General features: G+C 44.8%; 2 protein-coding genes across 2 annotated transcripts; one reads left to right on the top strand and one right to left on the bottom strand.

The window, feature by feature from the left end:
* Nucleotides 1-10587: 10587 nt before the first annotated feature.
* On the bottom strand, nt 10588-12238 carry LOC130069404 (protein phosphatase 1 regulatory subunit 3E). Its single transcript, XM_056233270.1, has one exon. It carries the CDS (start codon nt 11922-11924, stop codon nt 11004-11006), a length of 921 nt encoding a protein of 306 aa, XP_056089245.1. The 5' UTR covers nt 11925-12238; the 3' UTR covers nt 10588-11003.
* A 495-nt stretch (nt 12239-12733) lies between these two features.
* si:ch73-103b9.2 (uncharacterized protein LOC100150067 homolog) lies at nt 12734-15269 on the top strand. Its single transcript, XM_056233268.1, has 2 exons — nt 12734-13249; nt 14276-15269. The coding sequence occupies exons 1-2, from the start codon at nt 13055-13057 to the stop codon at nt 15149-15151; spliced, it is 1071 nt and encodes a 356-aa protein (XP_056089243.1). The 5' UTR covers nt 12734-13054; the 3' UTR covers nt 15152-15269.
* The last annotated feature ends 1335 nt before the right edge of the window (nt 15270-16604 follow it).

Raw genomic sequence — 16604 nt, forward strand, 5'->3', positions numbered from 1 at the left:
TTAGCTCATTGGGTTCATATTCTGGTCTCATCTGCTTACTGGTATAAAGTATGCATCATCAAATCTTCTTTTTACAAAAAAACAAAAGTGTAGTTTTTACAGAGCAGCTGGGGCTGCCACCGGAAGTGCCGCTGCAACCTGCCGCTGCCGGGATTTGACTGCATTCTTGAGTACTAACAGAGCTCTGAGTTTACTTGCTGATGTCACGATCACGCGACCACTAACAGCACTGTGAGAAGCGCTTGAACACAAATGTCTCTGTGATTTAAACTAGTTTAAAGCCAGATGAAACAGTGCTGACATTCTCTACAGCACGCGAAAACAGGAGAAATATTATGCCATGAACGTTCCATTTAGAAGGCTTTTCGATCTTCAAATCACCAACATTTACCATGGATTTACTGTAGTAACACCATCTGCATCATGGTATTGTGGCATAAAGTATTTTTGTTATTAAGGTATAGCATTTGTAAAATATTTTTAGGTTACTGTTTATTTTTTTACCACAGAAAACGTCTCGGTTACTGATGTAACCCTCGTTCCCTGAAGGAGGGAACGGGAGACGTGACGACGTAATTGGGATCACTTCAGGGAGCCTTATCAACTTCGAGTGTCTACAGAATGAGCCAATGAACGTTGGCGTGCGTGAGAAGCGTCCTGCGCCCCGCCCCGCAGCGCGGGTATAAACAGGAAGCGGGTGCACGCACTCATTGTTTTTCGCTGAGGAGCCGAGATTGTGACGGCCGTACAGCGATGGTCAGCAACTGTGGCGGCGAGACGTCACGTCTCCCGTTCCCTCCTTCAGGGAACGAGGGTTACATCAGTAACCGAGACGTTCCCTTTCAGTCGCTCACGTTCGACGTGACGACGTAATTGGGATCCCATGGAAAACGCCATCGGTTGCTGCCACATCCAGCGCCCTACGCAAGACTCTCAGACCCCCAACTGGCTGGGGCGGAAGGCCTGCGTAGAGGGAGTTTGGACTGCTGCTCCGTTATAACCCACACAGTGGAACTCTTGGATAACATTGGGAAAGCGTGCCTTTCCAGGGGAAGGGGACGCTGCGGACGCCACATCTTGCCCGAAGGGAGGTAACGTGGAGAATACACATATGGACTGGCCGGTAGGGGCAGTGCAACATATGGAATGTCACTGGGGTGGCTCCAGCCTAAGAAGGGGGAGGCTACACCAGACAGTGACGGCAGAGCGAACTCTGCCAAGGGAAAGACACGGGCTCACCGCAGGGAGCTGGTCGTGGAAGAAAACTCATATGGGATCGCCACAGGGATCACCACATATGGAACCCAGCCTAGCACAAGTTATACAAGCATACGAGCACTAGGCCTGGCGTCGGACGCTCCGCAACGTCTGACTGCCGAAGGGGTGCGGAGGAACTCACAGGGTTCGCCTGAGTGGGGAACTCGACTGGAGCAAAAAGCGCACGTATCCGCTCCGTGGAGGGGAGTGGCGCAGCAAGCCGACACTAGAGCGGGAACTTCGGTGTTACCGGCTGGTTGAAGCGAGCACACAGGAAGAAACCCGCTCAACACGTAGGCTATAAAACCTAGCGAACGTGTTAGGTGTCGCCCAGCCCGCAGCTCTACAGATATCTAAGAAGAAGCGACACTCCTAGTGGAGTGGGCTCTCAACCCGGGCGGTCAAGGCACGCCAAGGCTTCGTAAGCCATCCTCTGCTTGGAGACAGCATTTCCCTTCTGCTGGCCTCCGTAACAGACGAAGAGCTGATCTGAGGTCCTGATGCTTTGCGTTCTGTCCACGTACAGGCGCAGAGCGCGGACAGGACAGAGAAAAGCCAGGGCTGGGTCTGCCTCCTCCGAAGGCAGCGCTTCCAGGTTCACCACCTGGTCCCGGAAGGGAGTGGTAGGAACCTTGGGCACGTATCCGGGCCGGGGTCTCAGGATCACGTGAGAGTTAGCCGGGCTGAATTCTAGGCACGATTCGTCGACCGAAAATGCATGCAGATCCCCTACCCTCTTGATGGAGGCCAATGCAACCAGGAGTACTGTTTTACAGGACAGAATTTTTAACTCAGCTGACTGCAAAGGCTCAAAGGGTGGTCTCTGAAGAGCCGAAAGGACCAGAGACAAATCCCAAGAGGGTATAGAGAGCGGGCGAGGAGGATTTAGTCTCCTCGCCCCCTTCAGGAATCTGACGATCAGGTCGTGCTTTCCCAACGACTTACCTTCAACTGCATCGTGATGTGCGGCAATAGCGGCAACATACACTTTAAGGGTGGAGGGAGACAGCCTTCGCTCGAACCCATCTTGCAGGAAGGAAAGCACGACTCTGATCGAGCAAGTTCGGGGGTTCACCTCGTGAGAAGAACACCAATCAACGAATAGGTTCCACTTCAATGCATAGAGGCGCCTCGTAGAGGGGGCTCTAGCGGAAGTGATGGTGTCAACTACCGCTGGGGGTAGGTCACCTAGAACCTCCGCGTCCCACCCAGGGACCAGACATGGAGTTTCCAGAGGTCTGGACGCGGGTGCCAAAGGGTGCCCCGTCTCTGAGAGAGCAGGTCCTCTCTCAGAGGAATGGGCCAAGGAGGGGCTGTCCCGAGGAGCACTAGTTCGGGGAACCAGGTCCGGTTGGGCCAATACGGCGCAACTAACAAGACCTGCTCTTCGTCCTCCCTGACCTTGCACAAGGTCTGTGCAAGAAGGCTCACTGGGGGAAACGCATATTTGCATAGGCCCAGGGGCCAGCTATGTGCCAGGGCATCCGTGCCGAGGGTCCCCTCGGTCAGGGAATAGAACAACTGGCAATGAGACATGTCCGGGGCGGCAAACAGATCTATCTGTGCGGTCCCGAAGCGCCTGAAAATCAGCTGGACCACCTGGGGATGGAGTCGCCATTCTCCCGGTAGCACCTGCTGCCGTGAGAGCTCGTCGGCTGCACGGTTGAGCAGGCCAGGAATATAAATGGCACGAAGCGACCTCAGATGCTTCTGACTCCAAAGGAGGAGATGGCGGGCGAGTTGTGACATGCGGCGGGAGAGTAGACCACCCTGACGGCTGATGTACGCAACGGTCGCAGTGCTGTCCGTACAGACCAGTACATGCTTGCCTTGTAGCGGCATTTTGAAGTGGCCCAACGCAAAATGTACTGCTAACAACTCGAGGCAGTTGATGTGCCAATGCAGTTGAGGCCCCGTCCACAGACCTGAAGCTGCATGGCCGTTGTACGTGGCCCCCCAGCCGATGGCAGAGGCATCCGTGGTTACCACAGAGTGCCTGGACACGTGTTTTAGGGGAACACCTGCCCGCAGGAACGAAGGGTCCGACCACAAGCTGAGAGTTTGGCGACAGTGCAGGGTTATATGGACCCGGCACGAGCCGTTCTGCCACGCCCATCTCGGGACTCGATCGTGGAGCCAGTGTTGGAGCAGTCTCATATGAAGCAATCCGAGCAGCGTTACAGTGGCTGCAGATGCCATATGCCCCAGGAGCCTCTGAAATAGTTTCAGTGGTGCCGCTGTTCTGCGTCTGAGCGTGCTCATGCAGTTCAACACTGACTGGACGCGGGCCTCGGTGAGGCGCGCTGTCATGTTGATCGAGTCCAACTCCATTCCGAGAAAAGAGATCCTCTGCCCAGGGGTGAGTTTGCTCTTTTCCCAGTTGACCCGAAGCCCGAAGTCCCTGTGTTCGCATAACTGCTCTCTCGACTGGGCGAGAATAAGCCAGTCGTCGAGGTAGTTGAGAATGCGAACACCACGCTCGCACATGGGAGCAATGGCCGCCTCCGCGACTTTCGTGAAGACACGGGGCGACAGGGCCAGCCCGAAGGGTAAGACTTTGTACTGATATACCCGTCGCTCGAACGCAAAGCAAAGAAACGGTCTGTGTCGAGGGAGAATCGAGACATGAAAGTACGCATCCTTCAGGTCGATCGCTGCAAACCAATCTTGGGGACGGATGCGTTTCTGCGTAAGCATCTTGCACGTCAGCCTGTGAAGGGACCGGTTCTGGACACGCAAGTCCAAGATTGGCTGTAACCCACCACCTTTCTTGGGTACAATGAAGTACGGGCTGTAGAAACCGGTCTTCATATCGGCTGGAGGGACCGGCTCGATCGCGTCCTTCACCAGTAGGACTGCGATCTCTGCCCTGAGCACAGGGGCACTGTCCGCCAGAACATGGGTGAACAGAATGCCCTTGAACACAGGGGGACGCCGGGCGAACTGAATCGCATAGCCGAGTCTGACAGTACGGATGAGCCAGCGAGACGGGCTGGGAAGCGCTAGCCAGGCTCCCAGACACCGCGCAAGCGGGACCAACGGCACCACAGACGTACCCGGGGTGGGGCAGCGCGGCGGAATGCAGGGACCCGACTCGGACGGCATAGCGGCCCAGAGTGGGGTCTGAGTGTGTGGTGCAACACGTCAACACTTCCGTTGAAGGGCAGAGTGAGTGTGCGGAGGCGTCAGTGCGTCCGGAACACAGCCACTGCTGCTCACTGGCGATGAAAGAGGGGCTTGAGGGTGACAAGACATAGCGTCGTCGACCGCCAAGAACCAGCGCCCTCTTGGGACCCAGAGGTTTCAGAAATTGCTCTTTTGTTGAAAATGTGGGTACCACTGGCCCGTGGGTCAGTGGCGGAACAGAAAGAAAAGGAAACAAAAGATTCTCCGCCCGGCCCTCCACCGGGGGAAGGAGCGGTGCCTTCACCACCTCCTGAAGAGCAACTTGGTCCACCTCTGGGTCGCCCGTCTCAGGATCGTTTGCACCTGCGCTTGCCTCCTGGTTTGGCAGCGGCCTGGACGGGCGTGGTCAACTTCCTGCGGCCTGCTCCACGCTGAGGCCTGGATGGTGGCTGCTGCTGCTGAGGCTTAGCGGGAGCGGAGGACGCCGCAGGAGGTCGACCTCGGGTACGAGCGGACGGAGGGTCTGCGGCCGGCGGACGGGTGGGAGCAGCAGCGGTCCGCCGGGGCAGGATGTGTCGGATGGCCTCCGTCTGCTTCTGGGCGGCCGAGAACTGTTGGGCAAAGCTCTCGACCGCGTCGCCGAATAACCCAACCTGGGAGAGAGGGGCATCCAGGAACCGATATTTATCGGTGTCCCTCATGTCCGCCAGCTTGAGCCAAAGGTGGTGCTCCTGGACCACCAAGGTGGACATCGCCTGACCGACTGAACGTGCGGTTTCTTTCGTCGCTCGGAGAGCGAGGTCAGTTGCCACACGGAGCTCCCGGAGGAGCTCTGGGTCAGAACCACCCTCGTTCATGTCCATGAGCGCCTGGGCCTGGTGGACCTGCAGAAGCGCCATGGCATGGAGGGAGGAAGCAGCCTGTCCACAGGCTCTGTAAGCCTTCGCCGTGAGACCGGACGAAAACTTACATGCCTTGGACGGGAGGCGTGGATTGCCCCGCCAGGAGGAAGCGGACGCCGGACACAGGTGCATCGCGACGGCACTCTCCACCGGCGGGACATCCACATACCCCTTAGCTGCTCCGCCGTCGAGGGTGGTGAGGAGGGATGAGCCACTAGGACGGCTTCTGGCACTATACGGTGCCGTCCACGTCCTAGTAAGCTCCTCATGCACTTCCGGAAAGAATGGTACCGGGGCGGCGCGCTGAGAACCAGCACGGCCCGCCCCGAGAAACCAATCATCCAACCGAGAAGGTTCGGGACGTGGTGGAGGGTTCCACACAAGCCCGACCTTCTCGGCGGCCCGGGAAAGCATAGCCGCCCATTCTGGATCAGACTCGGGCAACGCTACAGTCCCCGAAGTAACGCAGCCGAATCTTCATCTCCAGAGGACTGAAGCTCCCCCTCCGATGCTGCGATAGACATCTGGTCGTCAGGTGGAGCTCCAAAGGACACGGCTGGTCGTCCATGAGAAGGACCAGCGCGTTCCTTTGGAGGCTCCAACAGCGGCAGCGCTTGTGAGGCGTGAGGGACCCACGGAGATTGCCTCGGCGAGGAAGCCCTCACGGTAATCCTCAGATCACCCTGACCATGCACAGAAGTAGGTCTATTCTGAGGTCCAGAATAGACTGCTAGATCGGGGCATAGGCGAGGGGACTGCACCTCCCTTGAGGTAAGCGAGTCTCGATCTCAGCGCTGTCATAGTCATATTCCCGCAATGGGAACATGAACTATTCACAAAAGCTGCCTCAGCGTGCTGAATGCCAAAACACGAGAGGCAACTATTGTGGCCGTCTGCTGGCGCCAGGGAACGACCGCATCCAGAAACACACAAGCGGAGTGACATCCTGAAAAGGACGCAGGGTCACACACTTGTGTTGCTATTTTAGTTGAAAACAAAAAATATAAAAAAAGAAAAAATAACTCTCTCAGTGCTGAAGCACCCAGGGATAGCCGTGGTGTAATCGGGGTACACACTCACGAGAGGAACGCCCACCGAGACCGACACACACAGACACACACACACACACAAGCAATGCTGTGAAAACAGCAGTTGTGAGCTGTAATGCTCGCGGCCACCGCTGATCGCGCCTTCACACCAGCACTGGAACAGAGTATTCTCTTTGAAGTCTCCAACGATGCAGCAGTCTGCAGAAACTCAGAGTCAAAACGAAAGCTCCGAAGTGAAAGACAATGAGTGCGTGCTGTTTATACCCACACTGCGGGGTGTGACGCACGCTGTGACGCTTCTCACGCACGCCAACGTTCATTGGCTCGTTCTGTAGACACTCGAAGTTGATAGGGCTCCCTGAAGTGATCCCAATTACGTCGTCACGTCGACGTCACGTCGAACGTGAGCGACTGAAAGGGAACATATTTACATTTTACCATGGTAGTGACATGCTATGCATGGTTTTACCTATGGTTAACACAATCTAAATGTATGATACTACATATGAGCAATGGTAATTTTAATAAAAATAGAGTCCTAACTCAAACTGTCATAATATTTAAATTTTACTCTATAAAAATGAGGATATTACATTTTTTACAGATGCTGTTTGTTCAATTCAGCCTATACCTCTGCATCCCAACTCAAACTACTGCTACTGTCAGCCCAAGCTACAGTCAAATATGCATTTCTATCTTAAGAGACAAAACATGTAATATTAATATTGCAGAGTGCACTGCAAACTGTGCCAACGATAAGTGCCATCAAAGTGAGGCAATACAAACCTCTTTCATGATTTGAAACAATATCACCCGTTAGAACATGCAGAAACTAAGAAATGCATTTTTCTATTAAGATATTTATTTTGTAAAGGAAAAAAGACCCTAACCCTAACCCTAACCTTAGATTTGTGAAATGTTCACCTGTTTGGCCATATAGCCCAGCCCAGAGCATGAAAACCTTTTATTCTATTGAGAGAAACCAAGAGATAAGATTGCCAAAACACTAAAAATTTTAATTGTAATTTATTATTTTATCTTAAGAACAAAATGAGAAGACAGAACCCTGGCTGTCCAAGTGAATGATGCTATGAACATTTTGTAAGTGATGTTAACTACGTTCTAAATAGGGGTTTACATGACTTCAAATGACCACACTTTACCAAAACAGCATTTTATTAGCAAACAGAGAATTGAGGTGTGTGAGTTATGAGTTTCCCCCATCAACCTGAAACAATGAGGTATTACAGTGATTTTTGATACCTTGTGATTTTTGTACATGCAAGCAGAAGACACAGTATTCATATTCAAAAGTAAAACAATGATTAACAACATGACACAGTGATACAATAGCAAAACCGAAACATTAAAGACAGGTATTGCATAGGTTAAAACAAACAGAATGTAATTTGTGAAAAGGTAATTTCAGGTTTTTCTTCCACAAGGATCAAGTTACCTTTAAACAATACAACAGTACAACAAGAACTTAAAATAGAAAGCTTATTCCTTCGATTTGCCTCCAAACTGTCACAAATCCCTACTTTGAAAGAGTGACTATAAGAAGAATGACTGAAGAAGAATAAACCCAGGCAATAAAGAAAACATTACAAAGAATGGATGTTTGGATGTTAAACAAAACAGGATGTTCATTTGTGCAAGTATACATATACATATGCATTCAGATCAAGATAAAATGGATAAAAGCTGAAATATCACATTGACATATGTATTCAAACCCTTTGCTATGACACTTGAAATTTAGTTTAGGTGCATCCCATTTCTCTGGATCATCTTTGAGATGATTTATTTTAGTATAAGTCGGCAACATGACAAAATGTGAAAAAATAAGGGTTCTGAATCCTTTCTGAACTGTATAACTTTTCAGGCAGATGCTCTATTCATTTTTTTGCAAAAGGTTCAGCGTTACAATCATTTGTCATTCAGTAATAAACTTCTCAAAAGTGCTGCTGAAGACCCAAACAAATCTTAAAAGAAAAATGTTAAAATTTTGACTCATGGCTCAAAATGTTTAAATAGGGCACTAATGAAATATGGTGTTTTGGTGACATCATTTTCTATGTTCAACCCACTGTAGCAGAGTACAAGAGGATCAGGAAGGCATTGAATCTGCCCTGTCTTATATCTCAGCTTCAGTGGCAGTAGTTCACAAGCCTAAACCTACAGGTAATAGGAACATTCTTTGATATAACTGTTTTAATGTGCTTGCACCATTGAAATCTATTGAAATGACCAAATTACAGGCATGGCTTGAAATACTTTACTGATACTATACAAAGGTTAAGTAACTAAAAAATAACGCTTGGCTCAGCCAAGACATACTAGCTTACACAATGTGAGGTATATTAAGCACTTTCTACCGTTTCAGCATGAAAGCTGATACTGGGCTTTATAAATGTTAATTATCCCTGAAAATACCTATACTCATTTGGTTTTGTTCCAAAAAAATATTTCTTCAATATGTTCAAGAAATATAATGATCTGATTAAAAAGAGAATAAATCATATCACAGGAAGACCCACGGAGTCTATGATTAGATTAAAGATTACAATGTCAAAGACAACAACAACAACAACAAATATTATGCAAGGATGAATCTTTTACAATAAGACCAATAACGTGCTTTAAAGGGATAGTCCACACCAAAAATAAATAAATAAAAATACAGTTTTTGTTAATGTCATATGGCAGTTCGCTGGAAGTGATTGTTTATAGTTTTAAAAAGTTAAAACTATAAGTATTTTTCTTACACCTATCGTTTTGCTTCAGAAGATTCATCCACTGGAGTCATATGGATTACCATCCTGATATCTGTGTGTGCTTTTTGAAGCGTCAACATTCGGACACTCAAACACTCAGAGATATTTGTAAAAAAATATATTTGTTTACGTTCATCTAAAGAAAGATACACATCTGGGGTAGCATGAGGGTGAGTAAATGGTGAGAGAATTTTTATTTTTGGTGTGGACTATCCCTTTAAGAGATAGGGTAGTTTCATGCTGACTTTAATAGTAAGATACAAAATCAATAGCCTGTTTGTTTCCTAAGGATGAGAAATTGTGTGTTTAAGTTAACTGCTGCACATGGTTGCTACAGCAAGTCAACTGGCTTTGTAAACGTACTTGTCTCTATCATCTAAAAGGTTTGATTTATTATGTCAGAATTTTCCTCAGATGTAGCCTAACCTTTACCCTTAGCTGCAATTTAATGTGAAACAAGCACAGTGATGCTGAAGCAACATGTAAACATGATTTCACTTGAGCTGAAGAATAACAGGCGCACTGGGGATTATGTAATTATAACACAATATCCTATTACATGCATTGAAGCTAAATGCAAACTGGATTCATTTAAATGGTCCTGCTCTTTTTAAGGAATGCAGACCGGGGTTTTGTCTCTATGACCATCCATGTACAAACAAACATGCTAAACAATCAGTTTTACACCGATGGAAATATGCCTAATGTTACATTCGTCACTTGGTAGATAGCTATCTGACCAGCCGCGGCTCGTCTGTAAGGGAAGGGGTAAAAACACAATAGACCTCTGGCTATATAAACTGAATCAATAATACATTGTAAAATTGTTCAGATTTCTGCAATATATATTTTTCTGATTTTAAATACTATTTTATGTCGTAATGTGAACAGGATATATAAAAAAATTATTATTTTTAATAATTAGCCTAATTGATTAATTATTTATAAAACATGTTAGCCTATACTAAGCGAGCCAGCGGGTGCCTGAGACTTCCCCAGCTCTACAGCGCCCCACAATTTCCCCAATGTAAATCTGTGTTGAAAAATGGAACTACTGGGCGCTCTAATTGAGAGCCATTGAGGCATTTCCTGCCCCGCTTATTTTCACGTTAGCTTACCTCGCTCCAGACCAAGACAATATCAATCAGCTATGTGTATATTAGTCTAGTCTGCATCAGGACAGTAACTAGTTGGCATGTCTGTTCTTTTTATGTAGAGTAGCGTATTACATTAAAAAGAAAGGACATGTGAATAGCCTATTGTGTTTGTTTTGTTTGAGAATGGACATGGCTTTATTTTCCTCACTGGAATTCCTTCACAACTTGTACTATGTTAAAACATTCGGAGGCAATAAATACTAAAATAGCGTTATGCGTGAGTCGTGCCTGCCAATCAACATTAGAGCGCCCCCCTCAAGCTGAAGAACGCAACCTAGAGTGCTCTGCGTGTGTTCAGCGATTACAATATCATAGGCTACGTTTACATGTTTTTTTTTGTCATAAACTGGCGCTAAAACACAGAATCTGCCCTACCTAAATTTACGGTTGCAGCTACTGACATAAGAATTGCCCTTTCTCTATCTGACATCAATTTAACCACGACAAAAAGCACAGACCAACAACAATCAATGGTGTTCAGTTTACGACAAAAAACACAGACAAACAACAAACAATGGTGTTCAGTTAACGAATATGTGGTATGCTAATGCTACATACGTTTTTTATGGAAGGTCAACCTCAATGTAACGTTATACTGTTGGAGAGATTACTATGGCGAAGGCTTGGCTCATGATTATTACTTAGCCAATTCGCCAATGGAAGGCGTCACATAATTAATATTTCCGAGCCAAGCATCGTCATGGCGGAACGGCTGAATCGCATAGGCTTAGGCTACTAAATAAAATGGATCCAACCGTTTTCCCATTCCCTCGGAGGCGAAATTTTAAACCTGTGGCGTCTTACTCTGTAATTACTTCCATTGTTGTTGTCCCAAAATTCACCTCCTCCGACACAGTACCTGATGGCAAACTGCAGTGTTCCCCCAAACTCCAGAAAGGTCGGGGTGATGATTTTGAAGCTAAACTTGTCCGTGTGTCCGTCACAAGAACGGGGGACGTAATACGCCAGAATATCCACAAATGTCGTCCAGTTATTTAAGGTGTACCTCAAATAAACATTTTTCTCGAAAGCCAAATTAAGAACTCGCACGATCCCCGAGATGCTGAACTCATCAGCCTGAACAGACTCCAGTAAAACCTTCACTGCAATAACTCTGTCCAGGAAGTCCGGCAGGGATCCTGGATTGGTGAAGAGCAGCTCCATAAACACGGACTGGCTTGATGTGTTGGACTTGTCGAAGTTATTCAAGTGGAGAGCTCTGGCTTTTTTAAATTTGTCAATAATGCGTTCTGGAACCTCAGGCATATCCGTGTCATCGAAGTGTTTGACAGAAATCAGGTCCAGTCCCAGAGCGTCAGCGAATCGTACCTTTTTTTGACAGCTTGGGCTCCGGTTTCGTGCGATCTCTAATTTGGCTCTTTCAGCCGGTGTGGGGAGAGACTTGCACCTGCGGCGCAGCGTCGGGCTTAGTGGGGGCTTCAGGAATGACTCTCTTCCTCTCGGCTTTTTATTCACTACGCTGATTTCTAATAGTTCACAGTCTCCATTCATATCCTCCTCTCCCTCCATGTCTTCTTCTCCGTCCTCCAGCGTTTGCTCTGATGGTGCCAAGCTTCCGAACAGCCCAGCCATACAACTGTAGTTTCTGGGGATGCAGTTCTTGGGAGGCAGCATTACCCCAGCATCGGTTTCCATAAAATTAGTCTGCAAAAATCCGTTGTAAATGTTTCAGTTGAGGTCTGATGTTAAGTGTCCTTCTGCATTATAGGCTACTGGAAGAGTGGAAGCTACGACCGTTGATGGTACTGCGGATACCTGAACCAATCTTAGTGGATGCTGCCGCCGACTGAAGCCTACTATGGCAAAGCTTTAGGTTATGAATATTAATTAGGTCAAATCGACGTTTCTTGTTAACCTTCGTCAATCGTGAGGTCAAGAAACGTACCTAATATTCATAAGCTTTGTTAATTCGCCAGCTGACTAGCACTCATTACCAACGCTAACCTTTCAGCCAATCGTACTAAGCGAAGAAGGTCTCGTTTCTAATTAATATTCATGAGCCCTGTAGTCACACACCCCCTCAGCAACACAGTCCGTGCGTTCGATCACGTCTCACTAGTTAGATACAACGCCGCAATGGCACTTCTGACTAAAACAGACTTTGGTTTTTAAAAACGCTTGGGAAACCTATTCATTTATGTACCTGTATATCTGCTCTCCGGTATTCATTCTGTAAAGCTAAAAGAGGGATTCATGTGAAAAAAAGAGCATACAACAATAAAATAATATAAACATTCTAAATGCCTCAAATGGAAAGCTCATATTACAAAATAATTTACCAAAACTATAAAACAATTGTATAAGCAATAATTCAATTTAATTTTAACATAATTTGTTTTTAACCTCCTTCAGACCTGCTTAGACGCATCTTACAAGTGCATGCGCCTTGTCTTTTTTCCACTACGTCATGCTCCAACGGTTGTCATGACAACAGGACTCCAAACATCCGTTCACACGGTTACTTCACACAAAATACCATTTTATGCATTTACACTTTTTTTAGTGTCCACTAACAGTACTACATTTAAGATTTTAGAGTTGTAAAAACAACGTAAGTTGGAAGTTTAAGTTATTTAGACAACTTATTGCATGTTTTATTTGTATGACGCATTATGTACCCATTTTGCTGTGTTTCAGTCTTTCCGTAGTTCATTATGGTACCCTAAATCACTAGGAGAGGTAAGTTAACTCAAGGGCAAGGCTCAAATTATCTTTGCAGAAATTGTTGTCGTTGTTGTATTAGACGGTGATTGAAGCTGTCCGGAATGAACATCCCCGAAGCCTGTGCATCAGACGAAACTGATACTCAGAAACAACATGCGACTATTGACAGCGCAAAAGGGAACACAGAGTCTTCCTGCAGACAGTATGTCAATGAGTTGTTGGATCTCAGTGAAGAGGATTATTGCAGGGAGCACAACATGCATTTGTTTCAGAACCGCAATGGCTGGGAAGACGCGGTGAGTCAAATTAACACGACAGAAGAATTACACTTATTGAGTGCTTTCCCCTGATCTGTCTTTTTACGTATGCATATCATTCGCTGTCCCTTTTTGTATCTGCTATATTTTGTCAGTAATTGTTTACCACATGGGGATTAATTATATAATTCAACTTATTATAAATCTCATAGGCCTATATTATGACAATAATAAAATAAATATTTATTTCGAAAATATGACCAATTACATGTGTACTAACATTTACAACAACACATGTTGGACATAGGATGTTGTTCTAAATGTTAGTATGTAATTTGGTCATATTTTCTGTATAAATATTTATTGTATTATTGACAATCATCAATTGTGTGTTGTGTATCATCTTTACACAAAGGGTTGCTACTGATCCTGTGTAAAGACAATGAGACGGAAATTATTTGGCAAATGTTTTGCGTTACCATCCCCCCTGATACACTTTGCGTTTAATCGCAAATAACACAAAAGTTTTGCGAGCAAATGCAAAAGTTTTTGCGAGGGAGTACAAAGGTTTTGCTAGCGAATGCAAAGAAAATAAGTCAGAATTGTGGAAAAAAAACCTCGCAATTCTTAGAAAAAAGTCAGAATTTAGAGTTTTTATCTCACAGTTCTGACTTTAGCCTATAACCCGGCCCGCAATTCATAACACGCAATTGCAAATTGATATATTACTATGGCATAACTAGAAAAAGTCATAATTGCAAGATGTAAACTCACAATTGTGAGGAAAAAAAGTCATAATTGTGAGATAAAAGTCGCGGAAACAAGCTTCAATTGTATACGCATAGTTTCATGTTTACACATTAACTACATAACATTATTTCTGAAGTTATACTGAGTGTAAATGCAAGTTCTCTCGGTGCAGAATTGAACAGTCACAGAAAATGCATTTTTCTGTGTAAAGTCTTTGTGGTATACATTTCAGATGCAGCTTCAATAGTGTTCCCACATTTTAAATATTGCATCTGTTAATAATTTCAGAGTTACAAACTGCATTTTTTTTAACAGGTTGAAGGTTGGGGGAGATTGCCCCCCTTTGCTGTATTACTTCAACTGCATAGGAAGGGGAAAAACAAGCAAGACATCATAGACTCTCACTGTCTCCTGTGTGCAGACCTTAAACTTTCTGATCTGCCCATTTATTACCCTGCTGGAAATGCTCTGAAAACTTTTAGAAAGACTGCCCCAACACTTCAGGACCTTGCAAAGGAAACTCAAAATACCGTTCGTCCCCCTACCTCCTCAGATGAACTATACTCTTTCAGCCTATCTCTGCAAAATATGTCAGGGCCATTAATCAACAAATTGCATTCTGGAGATGAACAGTGTAAACAAAACAAATTACCATCAGTCTGCCATTACCATACCGAACCATGTCAAATGCTGAAGGAAAAGAGAGTTGCTTTTAGCATCAGAAGCGTTAATGTGTTGCCACCTGTCCGAGAGTCCAGAAACCTAAGGAGCAACAGTGTTTTTAAAAGAGCACAGTCAACAGACTGGCACCAAGCAGAAGTCACCAAGGCCATGATGACCGGGGCCACTGATGCAGTCACCGCTGCTGCCACAGGAAATGCCGTTGAGGTCCTCACAAACTTTATCCCAGGAGAGAACAGCTACAGGTTTAAGGGATCTCCCAACACAAAACATTGGCTATCCCAGGACAGCACTCAAATGCTACCAACTTTTAACATCACTTTTCAAAATAAGTATGAATTACCTTCCAGCACTGTGGGCCGAAACCTCAGGCAGGAAGAATTGACAAGGCCTTCCACCAGAAACAACACCAGTTATAGATTGTATTCTGGCCACAAAACAAGAGATCTGATAAGACCTGAAGATCATCGACTAATGCTGATTGGAACTACAGTTCGCATGGCTGTGTGAATATTACTAATGGAGTACAGGTAAATAGGTGTTGTGATTGCTTTTTTATAAACAGCATAAGACTGTACTATATGTGTGCTAAATGAAGATGATTATGCAACAAAGAGATTTCCAAGTATGCTTGTTCTTTTTTTTTTTTTTTAGACTGCAGGATACTTTTACTACAGTCAGCTACAGAACCATGCCATTTAAAATAAAAAATGTAAAAAAAAAATATGATTCTGATTAACAGCTTAATACAGGTGTGCAAACTAGTAAAGTCTCTTCTGTCCTTATACAGCTGAATAGTACTTTATATCCTGTGCCATTTGTATGTAGCTTTGAATAATACGATTCCATGACAACTGGGAAATTTGTCCTAAAAATCTGTGACCAGCTGTATGTGCCAAAATTACTTGATTTACAACAGAATCATTTGTTGACACTAATAATATTTGCTCTTGACAATAATAGAGAAAAGAAGAAAATAATAAATCACATTATGGTATTAGTGTAATATAAACAACAACATTATGCTTGATTCGATTAATGGCCAAGAAAATCTTCTCTGCAGTTTATTTTGCGGTTTCATGTGCATCAGCATAGCCTAAACAACAGAACATAGCCATAAAGTACAAATGACAAGCCTTCAAATAACAAAAATAATCATTATATCAATATTAATAAACATAATTATAAACAATGTCTTAAACCAAGTTAAGTTAGAAACATGTTGACAATGACAAAAAGCAACACAAAAGTTATTCTTGGCACAAAAGAAATGCATGCACGAGCTTAGCTGACTCTTTCAAGTTTTCTAAAGGAAGTTTTTACTATGACATCATTGCCTAAACAAAATGAACACATATTCATTTGCAGTATTTATTCCAAGATCTAAATAACATTTTAATGAATGTAGTGGTTGAATATGAGAGTCTCTAATGTTTGGCATGAAAATACTAAAGCTCTTTTGCAGTTACAATGTTGAGAAGCAGCCAATGTAACGTCATAAGGGAAACAGACACCGCGTCACATTCTACTTGTGGAATTTCCAATATATACATTAAGTACATTAAGTGTGTGTGTGCGCATACACACACCCACACACACAATGAAAATAAAGCTATGGTTGGCTTTCAGTGTAGTAAGGCCAAGGAGTAGTGAATGAGCTAGTGATTTTACACCACACTTAGAGATGAAATATTCAAAATAACCAAAACCAAATAAATATACACATTAAAATCTCTTACGAAATGAAGAAAATAAAAACTCAAACTAAGGACAGCAATTTTGCTTCTCCTCCGTTAAGCAGCACTGTGATTTCAGTATCTCCATCAAAAGCATATTAACACTTAAATTAAGGCATCAACAAAAAGGTTTAAACAGCAAGTTTAAACTGGTATTTGAAATCATTAGAACATATCCCAACAAAATTGATACATGCTTTTAAAGAAATATTAAAGGTTTTGTTTTA

The sequence above is a fragment of the Rhinichthys klamathensis genome, unplaced genomic scaffold (genome assembly GCF_029890125.1).
Source record: "Rhinichthys klamathensis goyatoka isolate OS25496 unplaced genomic scaffold, OSU_Roscu_1.1 h1tg000365l_1, whole genome shotgun sequence".
Taxonomy (NCBI): domain Eukaryota; kingdom Metazoa; phylum Chordata; class Actinopteri; order Cypriniformes; family Leuciscidae; genus Rhinichthys; species Rhinichthys klamathensis.